Raw genomic sequence first — 15,676 nt, forward strand, 5'->3', positions numbered from 1 at the left:
TGTCCCATTATGATCATGTATTGGTGTCCTCAGTTTATTTCTTTGGTCCTGTAGTCTCCTTTACATTTTACAGGGCTATTTATCATCCCATATTCTGGCTTTTATTTTATTGAATATGTGTTCTTATTAAGTTAAATAGTGTGAATCAGTTTTGAAGACTTTAGAAATTTTCTTCTGTTCTTTTACTTTTGTTTTCTTATGGGTTGTGCTCTTTGTCTATTGCTATGCTCTTTTCTCTTTTTTTAAAAAATATGTTTTGTTTGTTTGATCGGTTGTGTTTTAGTGCTTTGTGCACTTCTTTGTAGTATGTTAATATGCTACATTGTTTCCATAGCATTTCGTTTCATCTTGGTCATACTTGGGTGACTCTCTCCACACATTATATTGTTGTTATAGAGGGGAAGTAACTTTTATTCATTTATTTAATCAGTATTTATGATTTCCTGTTATGTGCCAGGCACTGTTGTAGTGCTGGGTGCATAGCAATGAACAGGACAGAGAGAAATCCCTGCCCTCTTGGAGTTTACATTATGGGGAGAGATCACAAACAAAATAAGTAGCTTATATAGTTTTCTTTTAAGTGCTAAGGAGAAAAATTCAGTAGGGAATGACAGGTAGTATCAGGGGGAAGGGAAGAGAATGCAGCTCTAGATAGGGAGGTGAGGAAAGACCTCACTGCGGACTTGACATTTGGATGAGACTTGAAGGAATAGAGGGAGGAAGGCATGTGGACATCTAGGGGAGGAACATTCCAGGCGGAAGGAACAGCAGTTACAAAGGTCATAATGTAGCAGGATCCTGCCTGGTACATTTTAGCATTGGCAGAGGCCAGAGAGTGAGTAGTGACAGCTGGGAATAGAGGCATTGAAGGACCAGATCATGTGATGATCCTTGTATGGACTTGAACTGTTTTTCTCCAGCAGTGATGGGAAGTCATAGGAGTAACACCATCTTACTAGATTTTCGTGGGATCATTCAGGCTGCTTTATTGAGAATAGACTGTAGGGGGCGTGAGGAGACAAACAGGGAAACCAATTGGAGGCTTTTGCAAGAATTTAGGCAAAAGGTGATAGTAGTTTGGACCGACAAAAGCAATAGGAGTGGCCAGAAATAGAGTCTGGTTGTATTTTGAAGGTAGAGGGACATTGTGGGGTGAAGAGAAGAGTCAAGGAGTCAGTGCCAAGGTTTTTGGTCTGAGCACCTGGAAAAACGGAGTTGCCATTTACTGAAAGGGAAAGACTGCAAAAAAAACAGGTGTGTGAGGAAGGTCAGGAGCTCAGTTTGGACAGTTAAATTGTAGGTGCTTAATCTAAGTAGAAATTTCTTCATGACAGTTGGATATATAGGAGTCTGTTCAGGGGAATGGTCTGTACTGAAAATAAATATTGGGAAGTTGTCAACATACAGGTGATGTTTAAAGCTGTAGACTGGATGAGGTCGCTTTGAGTGTGGGAGTAGATAGAGAAGAGAAGAGAGCCAAGGCCTGACTCAGGCGCTCTGATGCTTAGAAGCAGGGGAGATGTACAGGAGCCAGTAAAACGAACAGAGGAGTGGCCAGAGAGGTGGGAGGAATACTTAAGAAAGTGAGCTATGCCGAAAGCCAAGAGAAAAAAGGAATCTCACGGAGGTGAGAGTGATTAAGTCTATCAGATGGTGTTTGATCGCAGAGATAGTAAGGTGAGGATTAAGAATTGATTATTGGCTTTTGCACCATGGGGACGCCTTTTTGGTGGAGCGGTAGGAGTGAAAGCCTGATTGAAATGGGGCAAGGAAAATGGAAGAAGAGGAAGTTAGACAGTGAATACAGGCATTTGAAGGATGTTACCTTTTAAGCAAAGAAGAGAAATGGAGCAATAACTGGAAGGAGAATTGAGATCAAGAGAATATTTGTTTTTTCAGATGAAAATGCTGTTAACGTGTTGATGAGATTGTATACTGATGAGGAAGGTCCAGTGAAGACTGAAGAAAAAGAGCGGACGATTGTGGAGCACTGTTGTTCGGTTACCATGTGGGGCTGGTGTCTGTTGGACATATAGTGAGATTGGCCTTAGCCAGTAGCAAAGACAGTTCATCCACAGTCAACGAGGAGAAAAGTCTGTGGGTACAGATGCAAGTGGAAGAGTTGATGTATAAGGGGAAACTTGTGACAGATGTCTTCTGATTGCTTCTGTTTTCTCACTGAAATAGGGAACAACAAAATCAGCAACTGAAAGTCAGAATGGAGGAAAAGGTATTAAAGGTTTGAGAAGAGAGGAAAGTCATGAAATAATCATCCAGAAAGTGGCAGAGTGAATGGACTAGGTAAATACACTGTGACTGCCAGGGACCGGTGGAGGTTAATGTTCATGAATGTGAAATAAAACTGGTCATCATGGTCGTGTGATATTTTTCCACCCATGTTCAGCTATAATGGTGAGGCATGAAGTAGGTGGAAAGTAGGATTTAACCAGGCTTGTAGTTTAGCCAAGTGACTAATACTAAAGCAAGAAGGATAGAGAATTTGAGGGTATATGTAAAGGAGGTATGTTGATAATTGACCTTGGACTTTAAGCACAGTACAGAAGAAAGAGGGGACGTTAGGGAATGTGGAACAGTAAACAGAAGATAAGACAAATGGATTGTGGCCCCAGTGAGGTTAGAGGATTGGTTGAAATAGCGCTCTAGAGAGAGTGAGCTGGAAGAATGAAAGGTGGTAGTTGAAGAATGAGATCATTGAAATTGAGATTCTGGAAGGAAGGAAGTTGTTGGAAGTAACAAAGTCTTGGGTATGTTCGTTGGAGTGCGCAGCTGGCAGAAACTAGAGAAGAAGATGGTTCAAGGAGAAGAAAAGGAACATGGGAGCCCAGGGTATTAGAAGCATTGTCTGTGAGGATATTGAAATCACCAAGAAATAATAGCAGTAGTGGTGACAAGAATGACCATGAGTTACGAATTAAACTCTTAAGGGAATGAAAGGGAGTGAGTGACCCAGGGGCAGCAGATGCCTAAACAAGGAATAGTGAATGATATGGTCTGATAACATAAGATTCAAAGCTGAGTGCTTTTAGGGAGGGAGAGCAGCAGCAAGGAGCAGGGAAGACATCTACCCTAGCTTGACCTCCAGTAGCACAAGAAGTCTGCAAGGGCAGCTTGTCATCAGAGGAGAGCCAGGGTTCAATTAACAGCAAGACAGTAAGGAGAGCAGTTACAGAAAAGGTTGAGGGTAGTGTAGAGATTTTACTGAGTTCCAGAGGGTCCAGTGAAAGGATTCCAGGAGACAGGGAGAGGTAGGAGATGGCGTCAAAAAGACAGTGTACAAAGCTTTCTGGAGACTGAGTCCAGGGATGACCTGGGAATCTGGGCTTCCTATGGAGACTGACATGAAATTAGTTCTAATGGTCCCAAAGCAGATAGTGGTGGTGAGGTGAGGTATGTGAGAGAGGAAAAAGTTGGGAGATTTGCTAGGACCCCTTGTAGTTCTTGACTGTTTTTCTACTGTATCCAAAACCAAGCTTTTTTCCCCTCTTAGTTACTGCGTGAGGACTGGATGTTTGAGTTTCTGTCCACTACATATTATATATCCCTGAAATTTATTATCTCTGTTCTAGATGATTTTCCCTAGTTCCGTGAGTAACCCTGTGTGTTAATTTACAACACTCCTGTGACAAAGTACTACAGACTGGGGGGCTTAAACAACAGAAATTTATGGTCTCAGAGTCCTGGAGGCTGGAAGTCCAAGATCAAGGTAGCAGCAGAGTTGGTTCCTTCTGAGGGCTGTGAGAAACTCTGTTCAGTGCTTCACTGCTAGTTTCTGATGGTTTGCTGGCATTCGTTGGCATTCTTTGGGTTGTAGATGCATCAACCCAGTCTCTGCCTTCATCTTCACCTGGCATTCTTCCTGTGTGCGTGTCTGTATCCAGATTTCCCCTTTTATAGGGATGTTTGATTAGGACTCACCATCATCTGGATTAGGACCCAGTCACCTCATCTTAACATGATTCCATCTGCAAAGATGTTATTTTCAAATAAGGTCACATTCACAGGTACTGGGGGTTAGGACTTCAGCATCTTTCGGGGGGACACAGTTCAACCCATACCACCCTGGAAGCCTGGAATGTTCACTTCTGCAGTCAGTCCTGGTCACCTGCTCTTCATTCTCATTATTTCTGATCACAAGAGGAAAAAGGTAAGATCTGCTTTTCTTCAGATTTAAGGATAATAGAATTCTCAAAATTTGTGTAATTTCACCAGTTTAGGGATGAGGTTTAGAAACTGAGCCTTCTTGTGCTCAGCTCTATCTACTATCTTGTTTCTTCCCTTCATCACCTGTGTTTAAATTTTATTACAGGATATTCCTCGTTTGTATGTTTTTGGGGAACATTTCTTTCTTTTTTTAGTTGGTTTTATATTAAGTGTTAGAGGAAGAAAATTCTATTAGAAAGTTTCAAAGTGCCACTGTAAGCCAGAAGTACTGGTTATCTAATACCCAAGTCTAATCATGATGTTTCCTCACTTAAAATGTTTAGTGGCTCCCTGTCCCTTAGAAAATGAAACCCGAACTCTTTCATATGCCTGAAAAACCCTTCAGCTTCCTGCCTTAAACCACCACCCCACACACTTCGGCTAAACTGCACAGTTTCATATTCCTAACACATTAGTCATACATTGCTTAATGATGGAGATACATTATAAGAAATGCATCGTTAGACGATTTCATCATTGTGCAAATATCATAGAGTGTACTTACAGAAACCTAGATGGTATATAGCCTACTACATGCCTAGGCTCTATGGTCCTAATTTTATGGGACTGCTGGCATCTGTGCAGTCCATGGTTGACTGAAACGTTATGTGGCCCGTGACTGTATAACATTTAATACTTCCTACCTTTAAAAATCCATTCACTTTGCTTAGAATGCCCTTTGTCCTCCCCATCTTGATGAGTTTTTTCCATTAGTTATTCAGCTTACATGTTACATGCCTAGCCAGATGCTTATAGTCGGGGTTAGGTCTCCCTCCAGCTTTTAAAGCATTTTGTGTTTGTTTCAGCACACAGTCCGTGGTCCTGTCTCTACATCTCTGAACCTCAGCCCCAACCCCCAGTAATACTGTGATCTCATCAAAGACAGGGACTCTGTTTTAGGTTCTTTCTATCCCCACTTCTAACATAATGGTGGGGGTAATTGTTGAAAACTTCAGGGATATACAATTTGAAAAAGTCCTCATAGTAACTGTTCATTTTGCTGTTATCATCTCACTGTACGGATGGGGAAACTGAAGCTCAGAGAGGTTAACTAACCTGCCTGAGGTCACAATTATATAAGTGGATTTGAGCCCTTGCTTTCAGGCTTTAAAGCTTATATGTTTTTTCTTACACTTCACACTGACGAAACAATACCAAGCCCAACATTTGAGAGTTGGGCTTAAAACAGGAACTTCTATATTTTCAGTCTATTTTGTTACTATGTTATAGAAATCCTGTGATATAAAATAAATCCATGAAATAAGATCAGTTCTTAGGTTGGGTTCCGTGAGGAACAGACGCAGAGATTTTTGTGCAGATTTATGGGAGTGCCCTCAGAGACAGCACCTGTCCGGGAGCGGAGGCAGTGGGTTGGGCAGAGGAGAAGCTGGACTGCAGTGCAGCTGCAGCAGAGGTGCAGCCGTCCCTTGGGGACTTCTAGAATTGGGATGACCCCTTAGAGTTGTGCCACCCTGAGGCAAGGGACCAGTCATTGGATGCTGGCTTCCACGAGAGAGCGGGCGTAACCTTAGGTAAGTCAGCACACCCGTGGGCTGAGGGCAAGCCCAGTGAGGACCGCTGTGTGAGTTGTCAGTGCCTCTTCTCCCAGAAACGGAGGATCACCACCTGGGCCCTGAAGAGGAAGGGGCCTGCCCCTGCACCACAACATCCGCCTAGGCAGAACCTGTGAAAGTGGTTTATAAAAAAGGGCTGAGTGCTTTATCGTTTTGATGAAATTTTCTAAAAGGAATTAAAAAGATACGAGGAATTCTCTGTAAGTTCAAAGTAGGCCTAGACTACAAAGCTGGAAAATAATTTTCTTCTTATCCTTTTATTTTCATGAAGATTTGTTTAGTGCCCACATTGTAAAAGTGTTACTTTAAAAAATTCTTCCAATTGTTGTCATTTGTACAAGATGCATGGTAGAGAAATAAGTAGTTACCACTTCGTTCATTGCATATAGTTTGATCCAGATATGAAACTTCTTATGAAAAAAATGAAATAAGACTACACTATGTTTATTTTTTTATTTTGCATTTTCTAAATGTTTTTCAGTCAACATGTATTAACTTTTATAATTGGGGAGAAGAGACATGATATTTTAAAGAAGGACATTTGGAGGAAGGGCAGGACTGCAATCAAGTTTTGAATATAATTAGAGGCAAATTCCAAAATTAGAAAATTGAACATGCTTTGGAAACTGATAATTTCTCTAAAAGCTGTATTTAATATTTAATTTGAGATTAAAATCCATTAAAGAAATCTGCTTGTAAATTTGAAAAATGAAAGAAATAACCATCATTTGCAACAGGATAAACAAATCATTATCTGAGAATGGTAGTTCTATCCATTCCTGTCATTTATAAGGGAAACATAATCTTCAGAGTAACAGGAACAAGAAACTAGAAACAGTAAGATTGAACATTTGATGCCCAGTCCAGCCCTGATTTTCCCAGTCTCAGTCCTACCCCAGCTTATCAAGTCATCCCTTCCCATTTTTGGCATTGAAATTGTTTATCTTTTTATTTTGAGCTAATTTCAAACCTTAAAAGTTGCAAAAATAAGAGTTTCCAAATATCCCTCACCCAGCCTCCCCTAATGTTAAAATCTTGCATGACCATAGTATAATTATGAAAATCAGAAAGTTAAATTGGTAGAGTTTTATTACCTACACTGTAGATTTATTTGAATTTGAAGGGTTTTTTTTAAATTTTGGTGAGGAAGATTAGCCTTGAGCTAACATCCATTGCCAATCCTCCTCTTTTGGCTGAGGAAGATTGGCCCTGAGCTAACATCCATGCCCATCTTCCTCTACTTTATATGTGGGATTCCACCACAGCATGGCTTGATAAGCAACATGTAGGTCCACACCCAGGATCCAAACTGGCAAACTTTAGGCCTCTGAAGCAGAGCACACAAACTTAACCACTACACCACTGGGCCAGCCCCAAATCTGAAGTTTTCCACGCTGTTTTCCTTTTTCTATCCCAAGATCCCACTTTCATTTAGTCATTATTTCTTCTTAGTCTCTTCCAATCTTTGACAGTTTCTCAGTCTTCCCTTGTTTTTCATGATCTTCACACTTTCAAATAGACTGATCTTGTAGCATTTCTCTAGATTTGGGTTTGTCTGATGTTTTCTCATGATTGGAATAAGGTTATGCATTTTTGGCAAAATTACCATGGAAATAATGATGTGTCTTCTGTACATCGTATCAAGGGGTTAATGATGTTGACAGTTCTTATTACTGGTAATGGCAACCTTGATCACTTGGTTACGGTGGTATCTGCTAGGTTTCTTACCTGTAAAATAACTTTCTTTCCCTTTGTAGTTAATAAATATCTTAAAGGAGATTCTTTGAGACTACGCAAATCCTATTTCACCTCAAACTTCCACCCATTAATTTTTGCATCCATCAGTTGATTTTGTTTGCAACCATTATTACTGTGATATTTGCCTGGTTTTTTGATTTATTTATTTATATCATTATGTGCTTAGAAATACTTATTTTATTCTATGGGTTAAAACTCAGTATCTTCGTTGTTTTGTTGCTCAGATTGTTTCAGTTTTGGCCATTAGGAGCTTTTTCTGGTTGACTCATAGATTCTTTTGAGCACTGCCTCACTTTTTGGCATCACAAGATGTTCTAGGTTCATCTTGTATGTTCCCAGCCCCAGTCCTGGAATCACCTACTTCTCCAAGGAACTCTGGATTCCTGTTTTGGAGAAAATGGTGTTTAGAAGCAAGATCTGATTGCTAGATATGCCCATTCCTCCAGAAGCACCATTGCTTCTAGGCCCTTTCAAGCAGAAAGAATGGGAAATATGTTTGATGTTCCATTTTGGATTCCCTCATATCTGGCTGGTTTTGTTTGTTTGTTTGTGGGATATGTGAAGAGTGTGTGAAATAACACTGTGGTTCTCAGAGTAAGAGCTACATGACAAGACAGGCACAGAGAAGTGTCACTCGCTCCTCATCCATGCTACCCCAGTGCTATTCCTCCTTTTTTTCCACCTGTACCCTATTATTGTAGTTTCTAGTTTATCCTTCCTGTGTTTTGCACAAATGGACAGATATACATTTTCTTATATCCCTGTCTTTCTTATGTGAAGGATAACAAACTATAGTCTTTCTTTGGTGCTTTTCTTTTTTCACTTAACAGCTTGTTTGGAAATCACTTCAATGAGAACTTCCTCATTCTTCTGTCCAGCTGCATAGTATACCACTGTATGGATGTACCATAGTTTAGCCAACTACTCTCTTGGGTATGAGTTAATATACATTGTTTTTAATAGTTTATCATTACAAACAGTGCTTCAGTGAATAACCTCATACACCAAGTGTTTTCATGAACCTTGTTGTATTTTACTATTATTGGAAATATATCTTCAGAGTTGAGTACTAGAAATGAGATTGCCAGATGGAAAGGTAGGTGCATATGTTGGCTTGCTAGTTATTACCAAAGTTTTCTCCAGAAGCTTGCACAAATTTGTCTTCCCACCTCAATGTACAAGTATACCTGCTTCCCTGTGGCCTCGGGAACAGAATGTGTTGTCACATTGGCATTGAAATTTAGCACTATAAGCAACAGGTCATTGTGGAAATCCTGAGCTTTCTCTAAATTTATTTATTTTGATTTGTTTTTACCATTAGCATACCAAAATAAATGAGCATATTAGAGATTCCTTGCATTTTTAAATTTATCTAACATGCATAATTAAGTGGGTTTTTAGTTCTTGTTTTTTTTCATTTTAGGTCTTTCTCCTTTGGTCTATTTGTCAGATGAATGCCATAATTTTTTGGCAATAAAGTTTTGGATAGATCTTAATGAAGACTTTATTAAGCCTCACATGTTAATTGTTGCAAGCAACCTCCAGTGGCGACCAGAATCCAACTCAGGAATTCCTACTTTATTTGCTGGAGACTTTTCCACGTTTTCTGCCAGTCCAAAAGAGGGCCATTTTCAAGAGACATTCCACAAAATGAAAAATACTATGGAGGTAAAATTAGTTTTCAGCATTACCATGCATTTTGGTATTTTCCTGTTTTGGCAGTCAAATATCAAAGGAAGTAGCAGCTTTTATGAAAATCAGATAGTTGAGATATAATGTAAGGTGAGGTTGCATCACATTAATTGCTCGTGAACCTGAGGAGATGGGGTGGGTGACAGCTACCAGGGAGAAAAGAATGATTTGAAGGGAATTGAGTTAGAAATTGTGGGAAGGATGTTCACCGCTACAGACTGTAGGCAAACTGGAAATTGGCAACAAGGATAATAGGAGTTACCTGTGGTTCAAAGTAATTGACAGTGTGATCAGTTATTAATATGCAGACTCCAAATTTACATTTTAAACTCCTTATCTAGTATTTTATAAAGTTTATACCTGCCTTTGATTTGAAATAATCCCAAATAGGAGAACACTAAAATTATTTTCCCTGGATCCTGTAGGCATTTTATACTTAAATCTATAATACATAATATAATAATATTAGCTAAAGTGTACTGAGTGCTTACTGTCTGTCAGGTCTTGTTCTAAGCTTGTCTCATTTAATTCTTCCGCCACCCCTATGAGCTAGAGAACTGTTTTTCCATTTTATCGATGAGAAACACAGAGGTTAAGTCACACAGCCAAACTAGTAGAACCAGGATTCATACTTAAGCTATCTGAATTCAGAGCCCAGACTATTACCTACAATGCAATGCTGCCTTCCAGTAAAATTTTGGATTTTATAAATTGCTAACTAGTAAAGAAACTACAAAAGATAGGCCTCTTAGTTCGGTAGGTAGTTCTGTAGCTTAGTATTTGAAATATGTGTTATTCAGAATTTATATAAATAAAATTATAGTTTAAAAACATTCGAGTAGCTGTAAAAGGAGGTTTGTGTAATATTTTACCTAAAGACTTGGTACACATAGTGAAGAATAACACCCTGCTTCATCTCGTTTCTAAATAGGGGATGGAGTGGGGGTTGCATTCATCATTTGGCTCCCATACAGAGTGCCCACTGTTTACATCCCAGGTTTTCTCTGAGACCATTCAAGGGCAGCACAGAGACAACTAACTGTCATTTACACAGCATTTTAAAGTTTTACAAAATATTTTCATGAATTAGGTTAAACCATATGAAATTGCTGGTGTCTGACCATTTGTGACTTATGAAATAATAGTTTCATGTGGTTTACCCTGTACGTATTTCAGTTAGTTCTTGCAACAGATGTAGGCAGTTCCCTCATTTTACTACCAACTTAGGAGAACTCTGTAGATGTTAGATGATGTACAGCTCTGAGGTAGTGAACAGAGCAGAATGTGAGCCCCAGACTTCCATCTCCAAACCCAGGATCATGTGATGCCTTGCTGTTCAACAAGATGGTTGGAAAGATCTCTTACATCTTTCCTCCCTGACACACGCATACACACTCCCTCCCCCTTCGCTCCCTCTCTCCCTCCAACAACTAAGTTCTGCTAAATCACTGATGTTGGTTTTGCATTTTTGCATTGGCATATTGTTTCACAGTTCTATCAAATTTTCAGTGTCGAATTTTTATTTCTGATTTTAAAGGTAACACTGAAAACATGAATATGTAGGTTTTCATTTTACAAAACAGCTTTTCCAATTTATTTTCTTAGAATATTGATATATTTTGCAATGATGCAGAAAACAAGCTTATGCATGTACTTAATGCAAATGATGCCAAGTGGTCCACCCCAACTAAAGACTATACTTCAGAGCCACACACTGCTCAAACAGTCCTTGGTATGGGAAATAAGTTTCTGGTAAGTTAATGGAAATTTAAAAAATTTTATAAATGTTACATCTGGAGACAACAGTATACTCTGGTGTATAGCTAGTAAACATGATAAAGTGTAATTAAACGTAATTTGAAAGTTTGATTAATTGTTATATGGCTCATATAGGTATAGGTTATCTGGAAATTATATTTTGTTTATTGAAGCCAGAATGTAAGTCTTTAGGGGCAGATTTTACAAACAGGTGCTTTCATTTTTAGCATTCCAAGTACATGTGATTGAAAAGACTTTTTGCCTGTGTCTTTCTGATAGGAGGACTATTCAATACAATTAGGGTTGTTTCTAAGTTCAGTTTGATTTAACTCTTTATTTATATATTTTTTTTTTTTTTTGAGGAAGATTAGCCCTGAGCTAACTACTGCCAATCCTCCTCTTTTTGCTGAGGAAGACTGGCCCTGAGCTAACATCCATGCCCATCTTCCTCTATTTTATACGTGGGACGCCTACCACGGCATGGCTTTTGCCAAGTGGTGCCATGTCCGCACAGGGTATCCAAACTGGTGAACCCCAGGCTACCAAGAAGCGGAACTTGCAAACTTAACTGCTGCACCACTGGGCCAGCCCCTGATTTAACTCTTTAAATCACAATAAATGCAAATCAAGCTAAAGCCTGTAATATTAGTTAATAACTAATTCTTAAGTAGCTAACACTTGCTAATTGTATCTATATTAGCTTCTTATCGTCACAACAACCCTATGAGATAAAAATTCTTATTTCCATTTTACAAATGAGGAAACTAGCATAGAGGGGTTAAGCAATTGCCTAAAGTCACAAAGCTAGAAAAGTAGGCATTAGAACCCAGGCAGTCTGTTCTTAAAATGGTTTTAAAATGTTTATCTTAGTTTAACTTGTTAATCATAAAAGAGAAAAGATTAAAGGGTAACTTATGTCCCATGCCTCCTTTTTTTGTCTTTTACTATAGTTAGTCTTCATCTTTCTTCCTTTTCATGTCTTTTATTCTTTTTCTGCTTAAGGAAGCTTAGCCCTGAGCTAACATCTGTGCCAGTCTTCCTCTGCTTTTTGGTTTTTGGGTTTTTTTTAATGTGTGGGTCACCGCCACAACATAGCTGACAAGTGGTATAGGTCCACACCTGGGGTCCAAACCCATGAACCCAGGCCGCTGAAGCAGAGTGCACCAAACTTAACCACTAGTTCACGGGGCCAGCCCCTTCATGTAGTTTTTATATTGTCTTATGCAAAATTACTTCTTTCTGGAATAATAACAATAATATGACTGTCTCTTGAAATTAGGCAAGTGAGAATGTGTGTATTTATGTGTTTAAATATTTTTAATGAAAAGCTAACGTGGTTTTGTTTTACATATTAGCATATAATTATATAGAGTGTTTTTGTATTTTTTTAATTAGATGTCTTCTCCCAATAGTGAGATGAATTACCAAAGTCCTTTATCACTTTGTAAGCCAAAAGGGAAGTCTGTTTCCACACCTCTGTCAGCCCCAATGACTTTAAAGTCTTGTAAAGAGGAGATGGAGATTGATGACCCAAAGAACTGCAAAAGGAGAAGAGCCTTGGATTTCTTGAGTAGACTGCCTTTACCTCCACCTGTTAGTCCCATTTGTACATTTGTTTCTCCAGCTGCACAGAAGGCATTCCAGCCACCACGGAGTTGTGGCACCAAATATGAAACACCTATAAAGAAAAAAGGACTGAATTCTCCTGAGATGACTCCACTTAAAAAAGTTAATGACATTTCTCTTTTGGAAGGTGATTCAATAGCTGATGAAGAACTTGCATTGATAAATACCCAAGCCCTTTTGTCTGGTTCAGCAGGAGAAAATCAACTTATGTCTATCAGTGAATCCACTAGGACCACCCCCACCTGCTCACAAGATTGTCTCGGACTGAAAAGGCATTGTTCTACATCTGTGGTCAAGGAACAGGAGAAGTCCCAAGTCAGTACCAAAGAACGTGAGACTAACACGCAGGACACAAGAACAGTAAAAATTATATCTAAGAGACTGCAAAGGCGACAAAAACAAAAATGACAGTAAATTAGTTACTGACTCTTAACCTTTCCAGTTCCTGTAATATACAGTTTCAAACTACGCATCAGTATTTGCATAATGAAAAAAGAAATAGTTCCAAATTCACCTACGTGCTTGTATATCACAGGAATGCTCTTTGCCTGCTTCTATATTGATAGACTTTTATTTCAGTTATAGATCTGAGAAATGTATATTTATTAACTAATCAAGAAAAAAATCTTTAAATCTTTATGATTGGATTGGATCACTACAAGTATTTTACAAACTATTTACAAAGTAAACACCTTTTTCTTTTAGATTGTGTCCTTAATTAAATGAAACTAGGTTTCTAAGTATAGTTATTTTGACTCACATAATTCCTTTTAGTCTAGTTTCTATGTTAGGTTTCTTGGAGTTTTTTTAAAAGTTACCCACAATGAACCAATTTTCCTTAAGGCCTGTGTTGTTTCTACTGTAATTCTATCCTGATCAAAAGTCAGGATGAATAAGACATTACAGTGGTGTTTTCTTTTGAGCAGTTCTTTTTTATGATTCCATTGTGATCTCTCAAATGATTTCAATTAAAAGTCAGAAGCAGATTTCAGTGTTAATTTTGTTGGCCTTTTTTTTTTTAACAAAATGATTATCTGGGTTGAAACTTAAGAAAAAAATCTTTCTTTCAAATTGGCGCTGATTCTGCTTGCTTTATTTTTAGCCCTATCACAGGACTCAGCAAGTACTCCCTTTTAAACCTGCTTTTCTCTAACCACCAAAGCAGAAGATAATAGTTCAGTTTAAGATGATATTCTTATTGTTACTTTCTTATGTTTAATAGAGAAAAGAGAGAAAGCAGTTCTAATTAGGAGCTAATGGCATGGAGAAGCTCTTAAATCAGGTCTTTTAATATGTCTTAAATTTATATATAATATGTTTTCAAATCTAATTATAAATACATTTCAAAGACAAGAATAAATCTCTTTAAAAGACACTTTGTTTCTTTCCATAACTGTGATCCATATTTTTTCCTCTCCTCTAAAAATCATTAACATAATAAATAGTCCATTCTGCTATTCTTTTTAACTTAAGTGTTTTGCCAGTCTTATTAACGTGATTTAAGTTTTGGTCATAAAACAATTTGGTCTTCACATCTTAATCATTTTTCTAGTGATCCATTCTAGAACAGGGAATAAAATTTGAGTCTCAGGCAAACAGAAAGAATAAGAATTTAAGAATTTAACTTTTTTTTTAAAATCCTGGAAAAACTTCACTGCTGTTCCTCCTCCATTCCTCATTAGCATTTAAACTACCCGTTATAGAGAGATCTAGTGCACACAATCGTGTTTATAAACTGCAAATAATGTAGCCAAATGATAATCTGCTGTATGAGCAAAGTATGAAACTTGAGTATATGAGGATATTATTACCCCCAAAAAGTGACAATTTAATGATTACAAAGTCAACAGTGTACACTGAATGATAGAGGGTAAATGGTAAAAGCAGTTTGTGTTATTCAAGTCACTTAATGAGGGCGTATTGTGTATATAAAGCACTATGCCAACTCTCTGAAAGATGCAAACAATAATACGCGAAACAATACAAGTCAATGTTGAATGGTCAAAAAATTATATAAATCAAGAGCCATGGGATTTGAGAGAAAAAATAGATCGCTTCTAGCTGGGATAAATAAAGTTGGTGGCATTTAAGCAATTATCTTTATACTGGCAAACCAGGTATTTCACAAGTAATATAGGAAAAAAGTGGCAAGTAGACGGGGAGACTGTTCTAAGCTCTGTGAAAGCTCTGGATCTATGACCTGGGGCCACGTCTCCATAGTGGACTCTCACTTAGCCCAAGGGATCCCAAAGCCCTACGCAGAGAGCCTGACATCCGTCACAAGGGCTTGAATTCTGACCCTTTTGGCAACTCCCGTGGAATCAAAGGAAGGTTATTCGCAGTTTGGGCTGACACTTTCCCCCTCTGCTATCCCAAATGAGTCAAGCCGTCCAGACTGAGCAAGTTCTCCAATAACCGTATTTACTGGGATACTCAGGACTTCCTGAGCCTGGTAAACAGGAGTATTGTTATGTGGATTATCGTTATTATTATTAGAAGATTATTATGTGTTGTACTTGGAAGCATAGAATTTAGCAAAACTATAATACCTTAGATTCATTCAAATTCACTCAATTTTAGTTTTGTCAGCCAAACTTTGTTACTCAAAGGAGATAGCCATTTTTAAAATGTTAATGGAGAAAAAATTCCGGATGCATTGCTAGTAGCCATCAAGATGTTGAGTAGATTTCAATAGTGTCAGATAACGGAATGTTAACGTAATACAGTCTTTCTGATATGCACAGATCAAGTGTATATAAGTAAAAATATAAAGTTGCTTTCGCGGGGCTGGCCTGGTGGCCGAGTGGTTAAGTTCGCGCTCTCCGCTGCAGGCGGCCCAGTGTTTCGTTGGTTCGAATCATGGGCACTGGCATGGCACTGCTCATCAAACCACGCTGAGGTGGTGTCCCACATGCCACAACTAGAAGGACCCACAACTAAGAATGTACAACTATGTACCGGGGGGCTTTGGGGAGAAAAAGGAAAAAATAAAATCTTTAAAAAAAAATAAAGTTGCTTTCGTCTTTTATGTCTCCTAATTATTAAAG

General features: G+C 38.4%; 1 protein-coding gene across 2 annotated transcripts in view; it reads left to right on the forward strand.

Moving 5' to 3' along the window:
- BRCA2 (BRCA2 DNA repair associated) overlaps positions 1-15,640 on the forward strand; it is a 66,035-nt gene extending 50,395 nt beyond the window's left edge. For both annotated transcript variants that reach the window (XM_070239474.1, XM_023621925.2), the window contains 3 exons: positions 8,977-9,221; positions 10,851-10,997; positions 12,399-15,640. In XM_070239474.1, coding sequence (XP_070095575.1) covers positions 8,977-9,221; positions 10,851-10,997; positions 12,399-13,037 — 1,031 coding nt within the window. In that variant the 3' untranslated portion in view covers positions 13,038-15,640. The remainder of the gene's footprint in view (positions 1-8,976; positions 9,222-10,850; positions 10,998-12,398) is intronic.
- Positions 15,641-15,676: the final 36 nt, after the last annotated feature.

The sequence above is a fragment of the Equus caballus genome, chromosome 17 (genome assembly GCF_041296265.1).
Source record: "Equus caballus isolate H_3958 breed thoroughbred chromosome 17, TB-T2T, whole genome shotgun sequence".
Classification (NCBI taxonomy): Eukaryota; Metazoa; Chordata; class Mammalia; order Perissodactyla; family Equidae; genus Equus; species Equus caballus.